The 26,143-nt window shown below is 44.1% G+C and overlaps 1 protein-coding gene across 10 annotated transcripts in view; it reads left to right on the top strand.

Moving 5' to 3' along the window:
• kiaa1217 (KIAA1217 ortholog) overlaps positions 1 to 26,143 on the top strand; it is a gene marked incomplete at its 5' end in the record, with an annotated part of 74,417 nt that overhangs the window by 32,478 nt on the left and 15,796 nt on the right. For 7 of the 10 annotated variants that reach the window (XM_079292198.1, XM_079292199.1, XM_079292196.1 and 4 more), the window contains 5 exons: positions 1,856 to 2,145; positions 16,809 to 16,998; positions 19,494 to 19,692; positions 20,713 to 20,806; positions 24,999 to 26,002. In XM_079292198.1, the coding sequence (XP_079148324.1) occupies positions 1,856 to 2,145; positions 16,809 to 16,998; positions 19,494 to 19,692; positions 20,713 to 20,806; positions 24,999 to 26,002 (1,777 nt within the window). Of the gene's footprint in view, positions 1 to 1,855; positions 2,146 to 4,293; positions 4,370 to 14,899; positions 14,969 to 16,808; positions 16,999 to 18,075; positions 18,107 to 19,493; positions 19,693 to 20,712; positions 20,807 to 24,998; positions 26,003 to 26,143 lie in introns of those variants that run through there. The other 3 variants (XM_079292201.1, XM_079292200.1, XM_079292203.1) reach the window with 3 other exon arrangements.

Genomic DNA, 26,143 nt, shown 5'->3' with positions numbered 1-26,143 from the left:
TAACACGTTTGTTGTCTGTATCTTCTTTTGCAATGCTCTTTATACTCTCTGTCTCTCTCTCAGACACAGTTACATTCAGCCTATGACCACTCCATGGTAGCAGAAGAGCTTTTCGCCTGAGGGCAAAAGGGCTAGTCGCTCTGGGTCCTGGAATGCAGTTGACTTTCTAAATCCCCACCAGACTATCCTGGGGCTGTGGGGCAGGGCCTATCTCAAGCCCCCCTTTTTTTTCCACGTGAGCTACGTCTGGAATCTCTAAGCAAGCAGTTAGCTGATTCTCCTGGTCTCACTCCTTCACCGTCCGCTGTGTGTGTGTGTGTGTTGATCCCACAGCGCAATGGAAGAGGAAATCGCAGATGAAGACAAAGATTGTTCACTTGGGGAAGGTAATGAGCTCGCTGACATGCCACCCGCAAATTGATTCTGATCCTTTGGAGGTTTGAGTCTATTCTGTCTGCTGAGTGTAATTTGGTTAGCAGTGGGGAAACTGTTTGGGAGTTAAAAATAGGCTTGGAAGTGCATGAGACTACTGCGGCTCTGAACCTGAGCGGTGTGGGGGGTTTGGGCTGATGGTGTTGGTGACGGACCTTAATTGTGACGCACCACCCCCTTTGAGTATTTCTCAAAAACGATGCTTGGTTTTGTGTAAACGGATAAAAAAAAGAATTCTACATAAGATCTGCAGGTGAAAACTGTAGGCTGAAAAACAAAAAGGATACATTACCTCCCGCTCTGTCCCAACATGTCTTTGAGAAGTAAACAAGGAATCTGTGGCCCATATCATGCTTTCAAGCTTTCAAAAAAGAAAAGAAAAGCCATATTAAACAACCCACAACAGTGGAAAATCACTTGAAATATCCATCTTCAACTGTTGAGGAGCTGAACTCAAATATTTTCCGTCATTACTGAAAGATACACATCATAGCTCTCACCTGTCTGTCTAGAAAACAAGGCAGGAGATCTCTCTTTCTTTGCTTCCATTCATATAATCTCTCTCTTCTCTTCTCTTCTCTTGCAGAATCTCACAGGAAAGACCCCAGATTGATGGATTATGTATTTATTCCCTCAGGCACTGATTGATTTAGGACAAAATAATAGAGTGCAAAGATGTTTTAGTGCCTAAAGAGGTTGTTTTTATTCTGCCCTCAAATCCAATATACATCTACAACACCTCTCTCGTTCAAGAAAGTGTTTGTGTGTGCGATAAAAGGGAACAACTTGCCAACTGCAGTTTAAGTATGGCTCAGATCTTCTGAGAAAGCAACAAAATACATTCACTTTTAATATTTTGAATTCAAATGTCAACCTTCAATTAAAGCTATTGCGTCACGCAGTTTTTGCTCATTTTCTAAATGTTGCAAGGCTCTGGATGCATAAACAGGTGCTCTGGATATCGTTTCCGAGTTCCTCCATTTGTTTTCTTACATTAACGGATATCCTTGGCTTCTTTAGTAAGGAAGGACGCCTGAACATCTGCTTCATCACCAATATTCTGTCTGTCAGATTAAATTGTGGATTTATTGCAGATGAAAACATGAAGGAATATATCATGAACTGGGTCAACGGCATATGTTTATGTCGGTATTCCTTCTGGAGGGAATATTAACATGATTGTGCACATTTCAGTTTTCTGCTTTCTTTACTTTCTCGAATGGAGTGTGATATAGTAAAAAAAGAAGAGCTTACAGTCTGAATTATTTACATTTTGACAACGTTTTTGATGTTTGAATTTGCACCGACATACCCTCTTCATGACCTATGGACTAACAACGTACACGCACGTACTTGCTGTCAAAACATCAGCGCAGCACATTTGTTTTGACCCCTTGCCTCTCTGTCCCCTCTGTCCCCTCAGAACAACAAACCAAAAGCAACCTGAAGGTAACCTCCCCAGAGGACGCCCAGCACGTGAGCCGCAGACAGGCCTCCCCAAATGGGACGGCCCCTTCCAAAGGGGACGCCAAAGGCAGCCGCACTATCCCTCGTAGGCACACATTAGGGGGAGCCCGCGGCTCTCGAGAGATCCTGGCTATGCAGCCGCCAGACATGGACAAGAAGAGGGAGGCCTTCCTGGAGCATCTGAAGCAGAAATACCCCCATCACGCCTCAGCGATCATGGGCCACCAGGAAAGGCTGCGAGAGCAGGTCAGTGGGTTGAGAGAGGCTCGGCTGTGCAATGTTGTTGTTTGTCTTGGCTTAAATTGTGAGGATGATCTGAATTATAATTCTGTTTTGTTTGTTATATTGTCTTATATTGTCCCATATAAGGGATTACAGTTTTTTTTGTTTTAAAGCTGCACCAATCATCACATCAAAAAGCTCTGGGGAGCGTTTTAGCATCTTTCAGCGCATTGTTTTTGTTTTACGGCCTGCAAAACTCCATCCACCTTGTTTCTAGATGGAAGCAGCTGTAATTGTTTATTCTATAAACTCTGTACAATACCTCTCTGTACAATATAGTCTTTCATATGTCTCCTTTAACATATTTTATTGTCAATTTAATACCCACTGCAGCAGCTATGTACCATGATTTCATATTGTTGTTCAATTTAATCTTCCACGAATTTATCCCACATCTGCCATGTCAAATATGATACAAATATATCTCTCAAGGAATAGACATTTTGGGAAATAGTTCTGTACTGTTTTGTAGAGATTTAGAAGATTAAATAACACTCAAGTTTGTACGCTACATATGTAGCTGGTGCCAGCAGCTGGTTAGCTTAGCTTCAAACAAAGACTGGAATCAGCCATATATGAATGAATGAATGAATTTATCCCTCTGTTGGCGCATCGTTGTTCATACAATGCAGTTTGTATCCAGATTAGACAAGCAATGTACAACATGGTAATTGATTCGTGAGCTTTGGAGGAGCTGGTACATGGATTGTGTTACCCTAATGGACGAAGCCTACCTGCTGCTGGCTCCAGCTACATATTTACTCTTCACATATGACAGTGGTATTCATTTTCTCCTCAAACTCTTGGCAGAAAGCATCACACAAATTTTCTCTGAAATTGGGGAACTCATTTTTTGGCATGCCAACAAAGATAGAAGATGGATGACAGTACAAGTTAAAAGATAAATCGTGCTGTTTATGTCCTGACATACTCGCATGTGAATTTCTAAGTGCTCTACTACGGTCACATTGAGGCATTGTTGTTTTCCTCTGCAGACTGAGGTAACATTGCAGCAAAACTATTTCCTCCTCTCGGTTTTTGCCGCAGGTTAAATGTGAAGTCTATCCTATAAATCTGCCTGTCACGTTTCCCTCCCACAGCTGCTGCGAAACAGTAATGTGGTGAAGGAGCAGACATTACGTGAAGAGTTTGAATTGTCCGTACATTCTAAAGCCTGTTTTGCCATAGTTGGACTTGCTTATAGCTTCAGACTGTTTTGTCGTTTATTCTAGACGACAGTATGGTGTCTTCATGTTGTTTCGGAGCATTTACTCATTATAAGGTCTTGTCGTGCGTTTTGAAGTCAAGTAAAGTTGATGGGGGAGGGCGACACAGAGGGAGTCACGATAGGACATTTGGCTCACCTGGCCATTGTCGGTTTGTTTGCTCTGGGTCAGAGGAGACAAAAGGGAGGGGCAGGCTGGCTTTGTAGCCAAAACAATTGAGGTAATGATGAGATTGGCACAGAGCAACAGGGGGGGGGGAGCTCCAGGCAGTGGTACGAGGCATTGTGCAAGAGGGATTTTGGTGTGCTGCTCTCTCAGCACCAGCCCACGCAGACCTGCACACATGCAAAGTGAACCCTTTTCACGAGGAACTGATCGTGAACTCTTTGAATTTGCATCGGTAATATCAGTCAGCAGGGGTGCTGTGTTATGTTACTCCAAACCTATCAGCTCAACTGTGTTGCTTTGTGTGTGAGTGTGTGTGTGAGTGTGTGTGTGTGTTTATGTATGAGAGAGAGGGGGAGAGATTTGGGGTTACTACTATGTAAATGCCTTATTTTACCATCAAGTCATCACGCATTTATGGAAAATCTGTGTGCATATGCAGTTGTTCTCGTGAGCGCACAGGGAAATGGAGGAAAAGAGTTTGTTGTGAGACTGAGGTAGTCTGACAGGTAAATTCAGCTCCGAACTGGGGTGGAGTCAGAGTTGCCATAGTGACTCATGATGTCACCGCCGGAGGGGCTCAGTTTGCGTGTAGGTGCCTGCTGGAGCGAGCTGGCTGGCTGCGGGAGAGCTGTGCAGCCTTATGTGCGAGTGCGGGGACGCTGCGCTGCAGAACAGGCGACGGATCTGAAGAATGTATTGAGGCATGGCTCCGCAGAGGAATAGAAATAAAGTTTCCATGCAGACGGAATAAACTTGCCACACCGACTCCTTCAGCCCGGGCAGAGGCGATAAAGGTAGGAGAGCCGACGATCGGAAACTTTTGCCGTGCTTTTAGGCAGTCCTGACATCGCGTGCCATTGCGTGCCATTGTGAGTCGTACGACGCTAATGCACGGATTATTGCGCTTTTAAGCAAAGTGTGGAACGCCTGCGAGTGTTCGTGCTGCAGCAGAGTGCACAACATCGCGTCAGGTGCTGCAAACTTCCAAGAAGCAAATGCAAAACTTGGCGCACGAGTTTTACTGGGAAAGAAAAAGAACGGACGAAAAAGAGATCCCTCCACTTCACCGATGTTTAGTTAGAACACCGCGAGGTGGTCGGCAGTAGTTCACCCTTAAAGTACAATCGCCAATATCTGCTGCAGCTCCCCATAAGCTTAACGAGATGGCACCAACGAAAAGCAAGAATTGCAAAGCAAATGATCGACTGTGAACGGGAAGTTAAGGGTTAACAACGTGCCATATCGTGCAAGATATTAATTCTGGGGACAATATAGGCAGGATTTTTTTTTTTACTGATTTTACGCGGTTAGTCACTGATATTACGAATACATGTTTTGCAATGATTTTTATATTACCAAATGTCTGAGATTTAGTAATTTCATATTTCTTTAAATGTGTGTTAGTGTCAATAGAGTTTAAAAAATTGCTTTTCTCATCATAAATGGAAGCGGCAGTGGATACTGCCATGGTTTCACTTCAATATAACTAAATGGCTCTTATTGAATTTCCACAGTCTTATTCTTGGCATGGATTGAATGTGTTATTTTATTGACAGATTGCAATGGAGTTTGGAGCTTTGCTTTTTTCTTCTCATAATTGGATTCCAATATATTACCTTTGATGTGTCCAGGGTCGGTGGATTTGTTCAGCACATGCAATAAGAAGCAGCAAGAGGACTATTTTATTTTGCGTATGTATGAGCTTGTATACAAAATTATGTTTGGGGTTATTCCTGCGTCATAGGTAATTTAGTTTGGAACATACTGTCCTTATTAGCAAGGGGTTAACTCATCTGACAGTGCTTTGATATTGGTTAAGCTACTGTAAAAAATAAAATTTGGGTTGTTCAAAACGTTTTTTAAGTTCCTCCTTTAGCTGCTGAATCACTGAAATAAGACAGGGAGATAAAATAATCTGTTGGTGCTGATATGCTGACTTTGAAAGACATGACACTTTCAAATTGATTTTGGGATGAAACTCATATGTCATTCCGATGTTGGGAGTCAGATTTGAGTGATGATGGCTCTTCAATGTATTATGTCAGGGAGGAAAATCTAAGATGCTGTCAGAAAGCAGACTGGTTTGAACATGAATGACTGGTAAATGAATTTAGCAGTGATAAATGAAAAAAAGATGATTGAAGACCGTATTTGGCATAATCTCATTCAGGATGTCAATAGAAATGCAATCATTCACTGCTAATATAAACAGAAAATGTAATCAAACAAAACAAAGAATGACACGTTTATTGAAGCGTTTTCTCATTCAGTGTCCCGGGGAGGTGTAATTAGTTATTCTGCTTTGAGAAAAACAGAAAGAAAACAAGGACGACGGTTCTCACGCAGACGTAAAAGTGCCGACCGTACAGGAAAGACAACATCATGTGGCAACAATGCATGCTTCAGGGGTGAGAAAGAATTGTCTCCGGAGGTTTCAGTTACAAAGGCGGGGATCTATCAAGGCCAAGCGGAGGCTGGGAAGATGATATCGCTTCAGTTTGAAACGTGGATGACCCCGCGCCACCCGGCGTGACTATATACACACTGACTGACTCAGCCTTATACAAGGTACCCCCTCAATTCTCCCCTCGCATCCTTCTGTGATCCTGAAACCCGCTACAAAAGCGAGTGGTTTAATTTCCTCCTCTACTCATCAGGCCTGCAAAGACCTGGATCCCACCCAAGGGAGATGAGATAATATCCCACTGGCCTGACTGCCACCCATCCTGTCGCCCCTCTCTCTCTCTCTCTCTCTCTCTCTCTCTCTCTCTCTCTCTCTCTGTCTCTGTCTCTGTGCTCAGGGGCTTTGACGAACACAAACTGAACTGCTTGACCGATCACACACACACACACAAATTCCCTTCTTCCGCCTGTGTGTCAGTGTATGCGTGTGATGAGCTGTGACTTGCGAGGCCCCTGCTTTCTCTACAGAGTGGAGCGGTCATGTACAGCTCTCTGCAGCTGTGGGCACCAGACAGACAGACAGACGGACAGACAGGTCTGTCACCCCCAAACTGTGACAATCCATTGGCTGATGAGAGCACATATACAGTAGCAGTGTGAGTCATAATAGATCGACTGTTTTCCAGTGCAATTTTTGCTGACAGTGTAGTTACAGTATCTGATTCAGTGGTGTGGGTGGGCTGTGTTGAAGAAAGGCGATGTCAGGTATTTCTATGCACCAATCAGAACTGAACATGACGAGAATCAGATTCGGACAACACTTTACTGCTGGTGCCAGTACATTTGTTTTAGATTTTCAAAAATGAATTTACAACTAAATATCATTTTATTTCTGGCTTAGGGTGAGACAATGTTTCAATTTATCACAATACAGTCTCTTGTGAGCCATTTTTGATAAATTGCCCAACAGTATCACTTTGTGTTCTGTACTTTAGCCGGAGGCATTTTCTTGGACTTGCGATGTGGTCTTTATCTGTTTAATAACTTTCTTGTACCAGTTTTCGGTTATTTGTGATTGAAATGATGGCACACGTGTTGAAGACGCTGCTGTTTGTGTGCACTAAAAAGCCAAGATGCTGCACACATGTGTTTTGTTCAATTACAAAATAAATATTTTTAGAAGTATAGCATTTTTGGAAGTAGGCGTTTTAGAGGTATTGTTTTCCTCTTCATTCACACATGATCTGTCGTAATTTGTCCATCAAAATCAAAGCATCTTTGATGTTAAAAGGCTATATTAGCCCTATAGCTTTTTAACATCGCCCAATTTAAATGGTGATGATGATAATAATAATGTTGTTTACGTTGAAAAAAAAAAGAGAAGACACCTTTAATGGGAACAAAAAATTGGAAGAAGCCTTGGGAAAAGTTCACACCGGAGGAGATCCCTACTAGTCGTTGGGCAGATCAGTGAAATATGAAACATGCTGCATTTAGTAACAACCCCAGTACGATGGCAGGGTGCACAAGATCTGCACCGTCCCACCAGTTCATGTTGAAAAAAACCTGCTCATTTGTCTTTGTTTGTACACAGTTTAATGTCCTGTAATATCTCCCTCCGAGTCTTTCTGAGGCATTGCAACATTTGGCCAGACCCCCGCGTACTTCTCTCTGTGGGCTCCTGGCCCTGCTACACTCTTGCTCCTCAGAACCAAGGTCGGCTAGATAACGCTGGCTCCGAAGCATGCATTACCTCCCTGCACGAGATCTGATCACAGAAGAGGGAGGGAGTTTTTGGGAGGAGTGTTTTTAACTAAACTGCACAAAGGGAAATAATCATTCATTGTCTTCCACTCTTGGCACAGATATTCAGAGACGATCTGGTAAGCACACATGCAGATTATTGCACACTGGAACATTTGTACCCACTGGATATTTTCACAAAACACCTCTTTGTCATTGCCTTTATTGCACCGTGTGTCCGAAATCACACAAACAGACACTGTGCAGCAGGTCTGCAGAAAAAACATCTGCTTTAAATCATCATCAGCCTCCTCCACTGACCATCAGGAGCTGGACTGTTTTTAACAGCATCTGCCACCTCTGCATGAAGTGACACGTTGAGCGCTACCGCGAGTAACACAAACAAGAACCACAAGGTTAATGACGGGCATGCGTTGACCTGCCAGCTAATAGGGGTTATGTGGCGGGGGGTTGGGTTTTTTGGGGGTGCAGCACCCCAACCGAGAGGACAAGTGGTCCGTGGAGCGGCGCCATGGCTGTGTCTAATCCTGAGTGTCGTGGGGAGGTAAGGGGGGGGGGGGGGGGGAGTTAAGCTGCTGTGACAGAAGGCCCTGATGGACCTGCCTCTGATCACTGCTGATAATGAGTCAAGCCAGACAGAATTCTACGCACAAACGCAACGTCAGTGTGTTAATCAGACCAGCTAATCAGGTCTGAGCTCTTTTCAATGTACTGTTCTGCAGCCGTTTCTGAACAACAGGAGTCAGAGTTGTCTTTATATATATTGTTGCTCCTCCGGTTTAAGAGGCTGGTGATGGTATGGAGGATCCTAAAATGTTTCGATTTTTTCTTTTTTTTTTACAGATTTGCAGAGAATGGAGGTGAAATGTCTGGGACCTCTTTAACCTTACACCCTTACATTCCTTTGGGTGCAATTGAGATCCTTCGTTAATACAGTAGTTGTAGCCTGAGGAACATTCCTTGACTTGTTTTATCACCTTGGTTGTCACTAATGCACAGCTGTGCAGCATTACACCAGCATAGTATAGCCAGAAATGATGCACAGCATGTACAACTAATAACATTCGATACGTTTCATTGTCAGTTACTGAATAGCCTGCAAGCTCTCCACCCTAAATGTCACATCGTTCCCAGTAGATACCTGTTTGGTTGGTCTCTTGTGTTTGTTTGGTACTTGAAGGAGGCCTTAAGCTACAGGCATGTTGGCAGCCTTTGTTGGTTCAGCAAGACGGTGCCAGTCATTGGACTAGATCGAGGAACTCGTTTACTTTGCTGGTGGACTAAATGTGTTGTTACCAGTAAGGACGATGGAACGCACATGCTGTTGAGTTAATGCTTTAGATCTATGTATTTGTGTTGCTGATGTTCTGTCTTCAGAATATGTTTTCATTTCGATGGATTGCCTGTTCATATCTTTCATATATTGACAAAGACATTCCAAGTTTTATAACCCCCAGCACCAAATGGGGGGCGAGCACGAGGGGTGTTTCTCCTTGTTTTCTCTATCTGAGCCTTTGCTGTGGTTGCATGCAGCCTGACATCTGGACTCCACCTTGGGCCAAAGGTATGAGCCCAACTTCAAAAGGCAAATCCGACACAGAGGCCCATCGGGATGCGTTCACCACTGACAGGACCGGCTCCAAGCATCTGGCTCAGACCTTATTTTGAGCTCCTGTGGTTTATTTCCAGTTGGCTCTTCTCAGTGGAGACACAGGGGTGGAGTGCGCTTGTGTGGGGGCAGAGAGAAAAGCACGGCAGCAACTTGGCTCAAAGTCCGACTTGCTTTTCTAAATGTTTAAAACTCATTTTCAACAGATAGAACGAGAAGAGAGGTTTTTCTTTAACCAAACAAGATGACATAGACGACTGGGAACACCTGGAATACGAGTAAGTATACGGTGGGAAAGTATATATTTCAGGCTTCAGCAGCTAATGGAATCAGTAATAAATTAGATTATTTGACAGAAGTGGAGCATGTGCTGCAGTTAATCACAACACCTTCTCCTCGGCTTCACACCATAGTCTTCCTCAACCATGGCTCATGTTTTACGTATACAGGTATTCACCTTTTGTTATAATTTACTGCTTCAAACTTTGCAGATGGTGTTAACATTGAAGCGAAAAAAACAAGTCAGGTCAGCTGCTAATATGACACTATAAGCAGCAGTGCAGTCTGTTGTTTATTGACAGTTGAGTTGGAGTTTCATAACTTATCTGAGTCATCCAGAGTTGAGAGCTCAGAATTGTGTGTGAGCAATGTTTCTCATGGTGCCTGTCAAAGGTCAGAAACAGGTCACGTTACTACGAGTCAACGAGAGGGAAAAACAATGGATAGTAATAAAAAAAAAAAAAAGCATGACAGATAAGCACATCAAATATTTGTTATTTATCTTTCAAGTGTAAAATAAACTGGAAATTCAGGAAATGCAGACACATTGGATGCAGTTCTGTCAAGCTAAATTAAAACTTCAGTTTGCTGATTATCTGAGTCTGTTTCTACACACAGAATCTCTCCTCTGGGAGAGCGGGTATAATAAATCTTCGGCTCGGTGATTAGGCATGAATAGCAGAGCCATTATCAGGGCTGGTTTTATGGGACGAAAAAGGATACTTGACAAAATATTGTGATTTTAAAACCAGCCAAGACTCCCAAATACATTGTTATCAAATAAAGGTGCAAGAATGCAGTTTAGCTTCGGCAGTACTCGAATTAAGCCCCTTTGATCACATTAGATTATAGGTGCGTTTCTGTGTGTGGATGCAGGACTCCGGTTTCTCAAGAGGGAAGAAAGCCCTCTTTGTTTTGGTGACCACAGGCTCGGAGCCACACACACACACACACACATCCACACATTCTCGGATATACTCCCAGAGAGGCTCAAATTAGACCTGGAAGGTGATTTCTTTCAGGAGAGACGCTCTCTGGAGACGGACCAGGTTCATGTGAGGACGTGCCACGTAAATGGGCCATCAGAAATATGAGCATGGCTTTGTCCACTGTGTATCTATGGATGGCAGCTCTTTGTGTTTCATTATACAGGGATCCGATGTGTGCGTGTGAAGCTATTCTGGGATAATCTTAACTGTTCAAAGGTTAAATGTGTTTTGCTCTTGATGAGGGGATTTTAACAGAACAAGTCTTGACAGATGTGCAGCCCCGTTGGCAAATAGTTTGCATGTATTTATTTGGTAAGAGAGACAGTGCACTCTCATTGGTGGATGCAAATCACTGCATGCAAGACAAGTAAATGATCTGTCCAGGTCTAAGTCTGAACCTGTCGTTTTTTGTAAGGCCTCGACTTGAATGCGTGGCTCAAAACTCCCACACAGCAATGAAAAAGTGAATTCTAGCAACACAAATGATTGTAATATTTTTATCATTGGTATGCAGCATTGCTATTCAGATGTGTGAGCATGTGCTCTATAGGACGAGGGCCTCCGCTTTTCTTCTTCTAGGCTGCTGGAAATAGCCTGCAAGTAAGAAATATTTGAACGTTGTGATTCGCGCAGACGTCCCTCATTTCCAAACTCTGTCTCTCAGAAACTTGCTCCAACGCATAACGCAGACATTCAAACAATGACTTCTCCCTGTTGCCCGCCATGTGTGTATTGGGTGTGTTTGTATTGTGCTGTTGGATAGTTCAGGATGTGGGGCGGTGTGTGCATTAGATCGGGGGTGGGGGGGGGGGGGCATCCGCTGTGAGTTACAGCAGAGAGGGAAGGGAGCAGGACGGGGCAGTTGTACAGAGCAAGCGCTACAAGGGCTGAAATAACAGTGGAGGAAATTATCACTGCTGGAAGGATATCGCCGCTGCTCTAATATGGTAAATACTACATTTATGCTTTGGTCTTTGGTTAAAATACTTTTGAGTTGGACTGAGGAGGACTCATACATTTACATTGAAAGGACTTTTAAACCTGCGGTGGCAACTCTAGATGGAGTTTTCTCCTCCACAAACTCCCACCGGCTGATATATCTGATGGTCACGCAAAGTCGACTTCGGTAACCTCTGTCATTCAGAGGCGTGGGCGATGTCTGCTGGTGATAACCGCGACTAAGTCGTGTATGCGTGAGTGGGTGAAATCAATTGGACGGTGTGGCTCAGTTGTTGGAAATGTCAGTGGAGGAAGAGACAGTCATCTTGCCTCCTCTCTGCTCCGGGTCAACAGACACAGTATCGTGTCTGACAGCTCTGCTCGATTACATTTCACTTGCCAATGTAATATTTTATCAATAAGATGGTAACAGTTATGGTTATTGTTCTGCCCGAGTATTTCTGACATGGTCTTTTGATTACAAACCTGTAGATGGTGGGTCTTGAACTGCCACAACGTCTGGCTTCACCTTCACTGTCAGCTTTGACTGTGGATACTCTAAAATCGTCTCCTTTTAACACACTAATTAACAAGCGGGCCCATTTCTGAAAGGTCAACTGGGGATTTGGATGAAGGGATTAGAGGAGGAATGCATCAGAGGAGAGAGGGATGTAGTAGCAATGAATGGGAATGGATGACTAGGGGATTTCGGTACAATGTCGTTAAGGCTCGGGGAGACAAAGGATGATGGTCTGTCCACAGACAGCATATGGACTGAGTGCTGACTGGTTGACTGACAGCGGCTTTATGATTCAAAGTTGAGCAGCACTGCAGTGGCACTGAGTTTTTAATGAACTCTTGTAGGTTTGTGCCGGATTTTCTAACTTTTATTTGTTATGCTCTACGTGGAACAGCATGTCAGAATGAGATAAGTTCAGTAAGGGGTTAAATGTCTGCCGTCTTCTGTTTGTGTGTTTGCCATACAGATCGGGCCAGGTAATTACAGTTTGCTCTATTTCCGCTTCCCATAGCGAGGGCCAAATTAGCATCTTAAGTGGAAAGCTGTGCTCACAACACTGTAGTTTGTGTTTAAAGCCACACAAGCTTCCACTCTCATGTTTACATTCTTTCACGCCTGGAAAGACAATATGGAATGAGTCAATGAAACTTGTTTCTGCGGTTACCTATATGCGTTTGCTCACTCTGTGTACAAAAGAGATATTTGGCTTCTTGTGTCACTTGTGCAGATACGCTGAAGTGAAATGTTGGCGTCGTAAGAGAGTACAAAGTGTCGTATAACGCATGTAATGGCACCGGACCTAAAGAATTTGAATGTTACATTTATTTTGGGAGTGCAGACATGCAAACACAGACCTGAGCTTTCTTCATAATGACGGCACACTGTTTGTCAGACCACTGTAGCATGAATGTTTTCAGGATGTACTGGGTTGGGGTCAGATTTTCTGGAACAATGGCCTGACTCACTCATGCACGCGCTCAGTCTCTCTTTGTATCCCTCTGTCTGAAACACACAACACGCGCGCATTTGAGCCGCTTACTTTCTTTGATCTGTTTTTTTTCTACGAGCATGGTTGTTTTCTTAATCCACGGCCTGTCAACATTACATTACACTTGACATCCATTTGATATGAAGCTGCTGCAAGCAGTGCATTTCGATGAGGCATCGAGTTTTTCCTAGACCTGCTCCAACATACTCCAATCGTGATGAGTATTTGACAAAGGTGACGTCCTAAAGCACCTCACAGACACCCCACCATCCTTCTAGTAGACATTTACTGATTTCTCTGACCGAGATCTATTTTCAAGACGCGTTCCTTCTCAAGGGGCACTTTTCGTGGCTCTATAACGCGTCACAGTCCCGTGAATAAGGCAAGCTAATGTCGGTGTCTCAGTTTCACATTCATCATAGCTGTCAGAGCAAATGTGGCGTTACAGAGGGAGCCGCTGCTGAAAAAGCAGAATCACGGGCTGTGTGGTTTTGACTGAAGCGGGGGAAATCACTGGTGTGGAATGTACTGTAGGTGCGAGCGGGTTGAAGCAGGTTTTTTTACGGTGCTAATCAGCGGTTGGCCTGCGGTTTTTCACATCTGGACGCTAAAGCCGGGACAGGAAGCGGCTTTTTTCGGCAACATCAGAAGTAGCCGGTGTCAGAAAGATGATCCCAATGTGCATGCATGAGAAAGAGGAAGAAGGGGAGAGAGAGAGAGGAGTTCATCTGGACGAAACTGTTAACCTTTGGAGGGGACACCTCATTTGTCAGGTGTGGACTGGTGCGGAGTGGTTTAACTTAATTAAGTCTTTTCCACATTTGCAGTTTCCTGCATTTTTTATATGCCACTGCTTTCGCTTTAACGATCTTTTTCTCCTGTGCAATTCTTCTCCAGCTGTCACACAGTGTCTATTTAAACGCATTATTATGATTTGGTTGAAATGGAAAGCAACAGTTTTTATACAGCGCATCTTGCTTTAACCACAATTCGGGTGCACAGGCATTTTGGTCGAGTAGTTTATCTTGTGAGACTTCAATGGATACTTTCAACAGCTTGATAGCGCTCTCCTATCTGTTGGATCAGCTGGAACCAGGAGACCGTATGATTCAGCATTCCCAAGGGTGACACAGTAACATGAGAAGATAGAACAGCAGTGTGGGAGGGCTGTTTGGACTCACCACCAATGAATACGCTCATAAATCATTCAGTGTTCATATTCAATTTCCCAACAAATGTCTGGTTTTAGGTGACCCGTCAACTCCATGTGACCCCTGCGTTGTGAGAGGTCACGATCATCATGTATTAACAGCACACGGGCACATTTTTATTCATGCATTTTTAATCTGTGGCTGCTGCAAGCCTAAGCGTATTTTAATGGAATTACAGGAGTTGTTGAGTGATGCCTCAGCAGTTTTGCTTCCTGTGTCAGGTCGCTGCATCACATGCAGTAAATGCTTGCACACTATAACTCAGCAGAAATCACACGGGGATGAGAACAGGGACGATTGGAAATGCTCCAGGGGTGATGTATGATATCGACGACGCCAATCAATGCATTGAATAGAAAGCATTACATGGAGTTCTGTCAAGCTGATGAAATCTCTCTGCTGTAAGATTGTGTTGAAGACACATTGACGACTAGCTTCTCCTTTGAACCTCTTTCTACATTTCTGTGGTCTGCTGCTGACATTGATTTGTTTCCATGGTTCCTCTGTTTTGTTTGATGACCATTTCTTTTTCCGTCTTGCCCTCCCACTGGCATGGCCCAGCCATTTGCTTTTTACTTTATTCTTCTCTGCTTTTTTTCTCTCCCATCAGTCTTTACAGGGCATGCTCTCCTCCCTTCACTCTGAGCTTGACATTCAGAGGTACTTGATGAAAATCCAGTTGCCCCACAGAGTTAGTCAGCCTTTATATCTTATCTGCATCATGCCATTGTGTGTGTGTGTGTGTGTGTGTGTGTGTGGCTACGTTGCATGTATGCATCCTCACTAACATCTGCTGCGTGACCATGTTCCCAACCCTTATGCCGCCGTGCCTATTAGCGTCCGACCTGTCTGTGCCTGCCAAGCACACTTGTTCTGGCCATGAAAGCTTCCCCAAATGTCAACTGCACTTAATATGAAAAGCTTAATATCTTAATTTGTCCGTACGTGTATGAGTTAGGGCTGGGCGATAAATCGATTTAATCGATTAATTCGAATGTGTGCTTTAAGGCGATGTGTTTTATTGAAAATCGAGAAAATCGCCCCCACCCCTCCCCCCGTTGGGTTCCCGTAGTTGAGTGCGCGCGCATTGTTTACAAACGAAAACAATGGCGGCCAGCAGTGAAGCTCTCGTTCTTAAGAGAGGGAAGAATGTGTCTTCGGTGGTCTGGAAATGGTTCGGGTTCGTGTCATCTGACACAGAACAAACAGCCTCAAACAGAGGCATGCCGCCGAGTGGGAGAAGTGTTGCGCCCTGAGGAGGGAGCAGGACCGCGGGAGCACAAGCGACGCTGTCTTCCTGGCAAAAAATATTTAGAAAAAACATGCACTACTGTTTAATACTGTTGGTTATGTTGTGAATGCACTTGATTTTGTTTACATGCACTTATTTACTGTGCACAATATGTTATGTTGATGTTAGATCAGATGTTGGACTTTTGAAAATGTGAATGGTAAAGGGTCACATACATTTTATTTCATGCTGTGTTTGTATCAGTGTATTCAGTTAGAAAAGCTTACTGTCAAAAGTTACATTTGCACAGTTGTTTACAATGGAAGGCTACTATTTAATGCCATTTAATGTTATCTTTAATTTAATTTTATATTTAAATGATTCAGGCAAACAAAAGAGTGACCAAATACTTTTTGTATACTACAGGCACCTTTCTACAATGTTCAGGTTTTGTTTGCACTTTATTTTTATCAACCTACGAGGGAAAATCATCACAAAATAAAATAAAAAATTGTTTTCAACAGCTTCTGTCATCTGCAAAAATTTGTGGGGGAAAAAATCGATTTAAATCGTGAATCGGATTTTTTGTAAAAAAATCGGAGATTTTATTTTTAGGCCATATCGCCCAGCCCTAGTATGAGTGTGAGCATGCAGGTGTGTTCAAGCTATCCTGGTGGACCCCCCCCCCCCCCCCCCCTTGTGTCTCCAGCTGCATTAGCTCTCCAGCACCACACTTCTTTGAGGGAAGATGAGCATTTCATAAAGAGCCCAGTGTTCACTGACCCCTTAGTTTTCGTCGCACCTCGTCCCTGTGGCACAGATCACCTTACAGGCTCTGTAGTCACACATTGTCTTATTGTAGCTGTGGCTCGGGGATGCCATGTCATGTAGATCAAATTACAGAAGCGTCCTCATGCTTGGTGACTTTGAGCTGCTGTGACGTGCTTGTGTGACAGCAATGAGCGGTGTTAGATGTGTGAGCGTGTATCAGTGGCATACAGTATTAACACTTCTCTGCCTTTTGCGTGACTGCAGTCGGTTGGTTTATTTAGTCGTGTTGGAGTCGAGCTCAACATCAAGGGCACTTTATTCCAGCTCGCCAAAGAACCATAACACTGGGCAGTGTCCGCCAAATGCATCATATGTGAAAGAGTATGTTTCACACTAATTGGAAAATGAAAAGGCTTTGTTGTGTCCTTTCATGAATGAAAAACTAACACATGTACTGTATCATTTTGTGTACTGTGCGTCCCTGGTCTAACCCTTACTGTATCATGTTTCCATGTGCCTCGCCCTCCAGACCAGAAGCCCAAAGCACGGCCCGCATTCCAGCATCGGCGACCAGGTCGACCACCTATCTCTGGCCTCCCTGGAGTCGTTCGACGCCATGTCTGACGCCGACTCACCCACAGCCTTCACCCGCGGCAGCCGGATTCGCGCTAGCCTGCCCGTGGTGCGATCGACCAACCAGACAAAGGACCGCTCGCTAGGTATGCTTTGTATGAGGCTTTTGGGTTGACAGTTCAGTCAGCTGCTAGAACTTATCTGGATTAGGCTTTGCTTCATTTTATATCTGGTCTATTAAGAACTTAAGAACTTATTGAGAATAAAGGCTCAATCTTTGTGAAAAGACTGAGGGTAAATTGAATTGCCATGCATTCTTTCTCGATAACCTACTTTTTGCAGCTCTTTTAACATAACCTTGGCACAATTTAATCTCTTAAATAACTCCAAACCACACCGTGATCTCACCGCTTCACCTTGTCCAAGTCTTTTCCTCTCGCTCCATCTATCTTCTCCTCTCCTCCCTTCTCCCTTTCTCCCCATCAGCTCACAGCTCCATTGTAATCAGAATTCATTCCCTCTGTCGTGAAAGATTAGGAAATCCATCCACAATATGGCATCGTGTTATTGACAGGATTAGAAATGGGTCGTCTTATCAACTCAAATAGTGCTTCATTTGCGTCCACATGCAGAAACGCTGTGAGTTGTGCAGAAGTAGGTTCCTGCATTAGGGTGAGAAAGTGCTGGAAAGAGTTTGAGAAGTTCCCCAACAAAGTGAATAGGCTGTCGTTTTTTAGGAGGATAGTCTTCAAAGGTAGCTCACAACTCAGCGAGGCATCTGCTGCTGGATAATAGAGAAGCGTCTGAATGGCACGCCTTTCCACCAAAGTGAAAATGAATGAAACTGTAGGGTGCCACTTTTCCACGCTTTTTCTGCCTGTCGCTCCTCTCGCTCTGCGTGAGAAGCAGAGATGCAAAACTTGTACAAAAACACGTTTAACAGATATGCATGCACAAACACACACACGCCCCAGCTCCCGCTTTTTCCCTCTAAAAAACATCAGGACAGCGTTATGACCGTGGGGGGGGGTTATGGTGTGATAAAGGGGGAGGAGAGGAAAAAGGGGCATCCACTTAGATGCAGTGTCCCTCCCACAACCTCTCACGCACACACACACAGGCACACACTTCGCTGGGTCCCAGCGGACATTTGGGGCTTAGTATCCTCAGTTTGTACGGTAGGAGTTGTCGCGTGGGCTTTTCCAGAGCATCATAATACTTAACAGAAAACAGGAAATCCTTAAAACCCCAAATGTGAGTATCAGATTTCACCCAGAGTGGGGCATCAAATGTATTGTACTTATCTATTCTCTGGATCTAATATAGCATTTTTTTTTTTTGTTTCTGTTGTCGCATTTCAAACTTTTTGATGATATTAACGGGCAGAGAATGATGTTTTCAGGATTTTATGTCCCGCTGGATGAATTTGGAAACTTCTTAAAGCTCAGACAGTCTGCAGTGCACTGCCCATTTGGTCAGGAAACCCACTGGCCATTTGCTTTCAATCCTGAGTGAAACCAGGCGCTCAGGAATGTAACACGACTCTGTGCTAGAACCGAGCTATTCAACATTGTTGCGGCAGTTCAAGCTGAAACTTAAAGAATTCAAATCTTCATAATCCGTGCTTCATCAATGGCGCTTTGTCATCAAACTCATGCGCTGTAATTGCCAACATCTGGATGAAAACTAGCCGACTGTTAACATAACAGCTCTCAGGGGAAGGATGAAGTTATTCTGCAAATGGGCACTTTGTTAAGTTATTACTACCCAGAAACCCAGACAGACCAGAAAGAGCAATAATAGACTCAGCAATTCTATTTCCTGGATTTGCCCTCTCTCTGTCTCACCCTGTCTCGTGGAGCATGTAGGGTCTTGTATAATATTTCACCAACATCTGTTAGCTTTTACTGGCTCTGTCCTTTTATGGGGTTAGACCAAGTAAAACCAGTCCTCTTTTCCTTAAAACCAGCTATTTGTAGTGCACAAATGTAAATGTGCCTTGCTGTGATTTGTGTGTGTCACAGCAAGTCTTTTGTCTCAGCAGTTCTTGAATCGTGACATTCATGGACGCCTCTCATGAAATAGGACAAACAAACTTGTTTCACTCCTTTTTTCTTTTCATCAACGTTCTATTGTTGCTACAGATGACTTCAATACAAATCTGTGCCATGCTGTTGAGAGCAATGAATCAGAGAATAGAAATCGAACTCTGTTGTCTTCTATTTCCTGCCATTGTTTATACAAATGCAGTCGGGGCGTGTCTGTAAATCTTACCAGGGAGACATCTGTTTTTGTAAAGCACAGTACAGAAGCCCCACCCAGAGTTCACAGGTTTGGGCATCGGTATTTTTCATGCACAACTTGTACTGTTCCACCCTGAGCACACGGCCCCAACTCACTTTTTAAAATATCAAGTCATTTGTCTGGGATATACAGCATGCTGTTCACAAACATGTGATTGGCAGAAAAAAAGGAAAGATTTCCTAAACAACAATAGTCATTGTTTACATTCATTTGGATATGTTTATGTTCATTATAATACATTTGCAGGAGTGGCTTTCGTCGGAGGCCTGGAGGGACAGGCTGTCAGTGTTTGCGACTTTCAGGCTAATCACCCTGCCCCCCTGCTTTCTGTCTGCAGGTGTGCTGTACCTGCAGTACGGGGACGAGACCAAACAGCTCCGCATGCCGAATGAGATCACCAGTATCGACACTATCAGAGCTCTGTTTGTCGGTGCCTTCCCACAGCAGCTCAACATGAAGATGCTGGAGTCGCCCAGCGTTGCCGTCTACGTCAAAGACGACATGAGAAACATGTACTACGAGCTCACTGATGTCAGGTAAAGGCGTACCATTGTGTGTGATAAACGTAGATACAGAATACGTATGGGGCAGCATGTGTTGTGTTTTGTCAGTCTAAGTTTAACAGGACATCCAAGGTTCATAATAGTTTCAGGCTTCCCTCTGAAGTCCTTTCCTTTTCCCCTCCCAGACAACTTCCTGTCTAAACTCCCCCTGCACAGGAAGTGTCACTGGCCAGGAAAGCTTCTTACTTCCTCTTTCCAACATATTAAAACTTAGTAGGAAGAACTTTATTTGGAGATAAAGCCCTTTTGGCAAGATGTCTCCGATGTTGTGTACCCAAACAAACTGAAGAGCACTCTTGAGAAACTTGGATGACTTTCCTGCCTGTTGTCCTTTCTCCTCTGGCAAAAAGATTGACTCTTAAAAGTTTGAACAATTATTTTACCCCTTTTTCAGGTCTTTCTATGCTTTTCAGAATGTAGTTTTCCAAAGTATTGTGTTGTGTGTTTCACTCAGCGCACAAACATACACGAGCTCACTGCTTTTTCTTGTTCCTTGCTTCTTCTTGGTTTGGTATTCACCAGCATGTCTGAGCAAGTCATAGCTGTTGTTTTTTTAGAAACGAATATATTACTCTTGAGGACATAAGCAACTTTGCCCATTTCTTCCCAGAGTTCCTGCCCGTGTGCAATGTGTACTTTGTGACTAAGCCTTTATCAGGGCTGTCATAAAGTGTCTCGTGATTCCTTAAGGTTGGTCCATGTGTCCAGCGTGCAACACCATAGTGAGAGTGAGACCAGCATAAGAACAAGCATACGGCTCTCCGTTTATGCAGTCGAGCCACGTTTCGAGCCAGTATTAATCTATGTTTTTATAGACTTTAGAGATTTAGAGGAAATGTCATACAACGGAGGACTGTCAGAGCCTCTGTCAGGGTATGTGCCCTTGGCAGGGTTGAGGCACAGACTGAGATCCAGACTGAGGGAGGATCGACCGTATTCTGATGGTGATTACTGGGCTGCCTATTTACCACGGGACACCTCTTCCCCCTACAGGAACATCATAGATCACTCCTGCCTGAAGGTCTACCACAAAGACCCAGCACAGGCGTTCAGCCATGGTCCAAGACCTGCCAATGGCGATGCCAGGGTGAGTACTTAACTGACACATATGCTAACAATGAAAGCGATTCTCGTTACCAGCAGCTGTTGCAAGGAGACAACCAGACTTGTTGCAGATAGAATACTAAGCCCAGCGTCTAATTCTTCCCACTCTCACATCCTGTTTGCAGTTCAGGGAAGGAATGTCCCCCTGCCTCTTCTTAATCTGTTCAGAGGGGGTCTGATTGTTCTCCCAGGGGCTTGCCATTGGGCCTCGCCTGCACGCTCTGGTGCAGCTTGCTTCAGGGGCAATTGAACTCTAATCTCACGACTATTTTTCTTCTTCATTCTTCCCCCAATATCAGCTCTAATCTCTTTCTCGTGTTCTGATTCCAGCATGTTTTTTTCCCTGCTGATGTAACAAAACTAAAGCCCAAAAAGAGCCCTTTCGTCAAATGTTCCTCCTCAAATCCGCCTCTCTCATCCACCTGACCCTTTACCTAGCCCGCTGCTCCTCTCTGCCTGCTGCAGACGTCCAGCCGGTGTTGAAGCGCTATTGTGATACTGCAAAAATTATATTAACGTTAGCTATAATCCCATTTCCACGTACAGTATGTGTCACATGAGTGTAAAGTGAAATTGATAACATTTAAATGAACGATGAAGGCAAAGACGATGATGGTTTAAGAGGTCCTGGTTCAGATGGCAAGATGACTTTGAGGTGCTGCAGAAACTCTTTTTATTCTCTGCTGCTGACGGGCAAGTGGCTTTCTCTGTGGGGGGGGGGGGGGCGGTCCTTCAAGGGGAATTGAACAAAAGACATTTGAGAAAAAAGATGGCAAAAATAGATACAACTGAGAAAGTGAAATGGGAATTTAATAGTGCAAACAGTTTAAAGAAGGAAACATTGCAAGCTGGCCACATTGTGTGGAGAAGTCTTTCACGTTCTCTTTTATTTATTTATTTGTTGTTATATTTTTCTTTCGAGAATTGCCTATTTAATAACTATGCCACTTTCTGAATCGGCGGGATTGAGACGTATAACTGAATGACCTGAAGTGCATGAAGCAAAAAGAAGCAAGGCGGCTGTTCAAGGTCTCTTGTGCAAACATTGTGAAATCTGGGCAGTAGAAGACTGTTGTCATGAATAGGTCTGTCATTGTTTAACCGAGCAGCAATTGACACAGATACAAAACTTGGGTGTGCTCGAAAGAGACAAAAAGGGTATTTTTTTTGAATTTCGCAACACCTTTTAATAATGAAACAGAAACCCTGGCACTCAAAGCAGAAGGGTCAATACTACAACAGAATGAGCTGCACACCTATTCAAACACTTTTTTGCCGGGTATAGTTCATATCTGTCAGGCTATTGAGTGCCCTCTTGTCTTGCATGCAGGAATAACAGTTACCTCTGTTATTATTTGAAACTTTCTGGCCAAATAAAGCTATCCCTGCTTATGAATTCAACCTTCTTGACCGTCAGTAACAGATTTACGGTCGACAGATGCAGGCTGTTAGAATAAAGAGCTATTTTCTTGCTTTTGAAGCATCTTTTGTCACGTTTCAGCGAATGAAATAGCAGTAAATATTTTTGAAATATTAATCTGTACTCATGTAGGGGATTGTGCCAAAAGCAGTGTATTTGGATTCATAGAATAGTCAATAATGGCTGCCAGAAGCTGGAGGAGATATTTTGTAAACAGAGATTCAGTTATTGGCTAACCTCTAATTTTAGTATTCATTCAGAAATGAAGAAGTTGGGAAGGTTGTCATGTTTTTAATTACTTTTATTGTCTTAAATAACAGGATGCTCCCATCTTCTTTTCAACAATATTGTGTCCACCACAGCATAGTACATGCCGCTATAGAGCCAGCTATTTAGATGTTGACACACTTACTGCAGGCTCTGCAGTCTGTGAATCATCGTGAACAAGGCAGGAGATCGAGTTTACTTTTTGCGCTACCAGACATGCTGCCCTCATTATTGGAAGCTTAAGAGCACGGCGAAAACAGAAAGAGAGTTCGTGAGTCAAACTCAAACCAAATGTTACTCAACACGACTTCTCATTTGCCTGACGTGGTCCCGTGTGTTTGTTTTTCAAGCCTTTGCTCCTCTGTTTTGTCTCAAAGCAAAAATGTACTCATGTTTTGAAGACAAATACAGGCCGCATTTATAAAGTAAGTGTATTTTAAGTCTTCCAAAGGTGTAACATCTGTTTAGGATTAACAAGTTATGCCTTTTTGGCCTAAATTGTTCTTATGTGGCTGTGCTGAAACTGGCAATGCAGTCAGAGATTCTATTTAGGGCTCCAGAGGAATTCCTGCACAAGAGGGCAACTTTTCTTTTTATGTGTTTGGCACCTTGGACAGTGAAAGTCATTAGGTTTTGATGATGGTCTGCAGGGGCTCTTTGCTTCTCAGGTTTCTTATTATATGTTGTTGTTTTTTTTGCTTGGTCACACTTGTTGCTGCCCTATTTATGAGATGTGTGTGCTTTTACTGCCAAAAAGTTTCTTTCTTTTTTCCCTTTGTTATCCAAGCCAAGCCTCGACCCTTCATACACTTTAAGCAGTGGTTGTTTTCCAGTTTGTGCATTTCACACACTCTCACACACATACGCTACACACCCACCGCATTGTTCCCTTTGCAGTATTAATCTCTATTGGCACTGGGGAAAAAATAAATAAAGGCAACGCTGAAAAAGCATATTGTCAAACACTAAGCCTGAAGTTTAAAAAAAAACAAAAAACCTTGCATTAGGTTTCGACTTGTCTTCTTATGTAATTGTAACCCATGAGTCATAACTTGAAGGAACAATTGCTTGTTTGTTTGACAGTAGTAGAGAGTTAGACGGGAGGAAGATGGATTAGGATTCAGTCCTGCATGAAATGCTCCCCAGCTCAGTGTTGTCATACCCAGCATATCACATCCAAGAGTTATATCACTGTTTACACTCTATATTTCAGTTGTGCTAGCGCACACAAATACATTTTTACTTTTGTAGAAAATGATCTTAGGCTTGGAACAAAGAAACTCTGTATATTGTCATTCTTTTAAGAATGTCCTTTATGAATTCATACAACCTAGTCTGCACAATACAGTATCTCTCTAAAGTGTAGGATAACTAGGGTCGCCAACCATCCCGTAAAATAAGGAATCATCTCGTAGTTGGAAACTAAAAGACGGGTAACATGTTGGACTGACAAGGGGCGCATTTCTTTGAATTGATTTTTGAGAATCAATTCAATGCAAATCTATGGAAGAGAACTATTGCAGGTTAGACTATTAGGTCGGAGTGATTTGTATTAGACAGAAGGAAACCATCCAGAGCTTTCATCCCTCAGCCAGTCTCATTGGTGGTGACTCACGACCAACCACCGTCACTCACGAGTGACGAATGACAGCATTGCTACGATATGCCTGGCAGCAGGGCAAAGCACCACAAGCTGCTACTGTATCATTTCCATTCTTTCCTTCATGAATTCGCACGTTTTAACTCAAACTAGTCTATGCCTGTGATATATTGGTGTCTGCAAGACAATCTAACTTTTTTTGGAACCACAGCCGCTGTGGCCACCTGTAATACTTTCACCCTTTATTTTTGTAGTTTCATCACCTACAACCTGAGCGCACATACATATCCTTTAACGAGGTTATTATACATCAGCCTTCAAGGGTCATTGATGGGTGGTCCGGCAAAATAACAGCATCCCAGATTAGCTGACTGTTTAAATAGACTAAACCAGACAGATCTTGTTGAAAATGAACCAACTGCCTTCTAGCCCTGGAGGTGCACATGCAAAAGAAAGCCCCCCGTCTTATCTCCAGGAGAGCAATCACAGATTTGGTGAAAGAAAAAAGTAAATCACTTCATTTAAAAACTACAAAACGTTTTATCCAGGACTTTCAGTGAAATGCTGTACTGTGTACCTGGGGATAGTCGTCTTGCAAGCTACTATTTTCTGTTTCTAGAAAAATTGCTGACGGTCTATTTTCTTTGAAAAGCAACAGTGTAAACTGAGTTGGATGGATGTTTTTGTTTCAAGGGCACTTCAGTCCAGAAATACAGGATACATATAAAATAAACAGTAGCGGAAGCTCTCAAGGGGGCAGAACTATGCAGTCTGGTTTATTGACCAATCCTGAAATTGAGGGATTATTATGCATTTTTCGAAGTGATACCCAGTTTATATGCTTGCTGGTGTTTAAGAAGATATTCATATGCTTTTGTACTTTTGCAGATGAACAGCGAAATGATGCATGCCGTTCGTGATGGCCCGCACCCTCCGAGACAGCCCCCCATGGGTCCCCCATCACACCACCCCATGCAGGGAGCACTTTCCCCAACTCCTCACTCCATGCCCCCATCTCCCTCCAGAATCCCATTTGGCCCACGGCAGTGCTCTATACCTGGCAACGCCACTATCCCAAGGGACCGACTGTCTAATGCCATCCCTCCGGCCCGCTCCATCTCACCCTGTCCCAGTGCCATCCTGGAGAGAAGGGATGTCAAGCCAGATGAGGACAGGGGTGGCAAAAGCCACAGTCTATCTAGGGCAAATGAGGGGTTGTATGCAGACCCATACTTGCTCCAAGATGGAAGAATGAGCATGGCTACTGCCCATGGACCACACCCTGGGCTTGATGGTCCAGATCATGGCATGGGGGGATTTCACCGTGCCTCCATTCGCTCCACAAGCTCTTACAGCCCCAGCCCCACAGACACTATGGATCACCCCTCACTGTACAGGCAGAAGTCCAGAAACAGCCAGCTGCCTACTTTGGGCTCCAAGACTCCTCCCCCATCTCCTCACCGGATGGCTGAGGTACGGATGATTGACATCCATGGCGGGCCTCCTCATGGCGGGCCTCCACATGGCGGGCCTCCTCATGGCGGGCCTCCTCATGGCGGGCCTCCTCATGGCGGGCCTCCACATGGCGGGCCTCCACATGGCGGGCCTCCACATGGCGGGCCTCCTCATGGCGGGCCTCCTCATGGCGGGCCTCCTCATGGCGGGCCTCCTCATGGCGGGCCTCTACATGGCGGGCCTCCACATGGCGGGCCTCCTCATGGCGGGCCACCTCACGGTGTTCCCATGGAGAGAAGCTCACCTGTGCGCCAGTCATTCAGGAAGGAGGAAGTGGCAGGGACCAAGCCCCGAAACAACATGGGATCACCTGTAGTTCCAGACCTCCAGGGTCACCTCCAGGGCCCCATCGCAGTTGCCAGTGAGCATCAGACACGGTAAGCACCAGGGGATCATACATACAGTGGGCTGGTGGCATTGTTAAATTTAGGATTAAGACATTGCATGGGAGCATGGACTAACTCTGCATCCCAGTTTCACCCTTACCATGAGCTGCTGATTTTCAATCCCTTGCTCCT

The sequence above is a fragment of the Melanostigma gelatinosum genome, assembly GCF_949748355.1.
Source record: "Melanostigma gelatinosum genome assembly, chromosome: 20".
In the NCBI taxonomy this organism is placed as follows: Eukaryota; Metazoa; Chordata; class Actinopteri; order Perciformes; family Zoarcidae; genus Melanostigma; species Melanostigma gelatinosum.
Note: the sequence above shows the minus strand (reverse complement) of the source record. Positions and strands in the feature narration are given on the sequence as shown.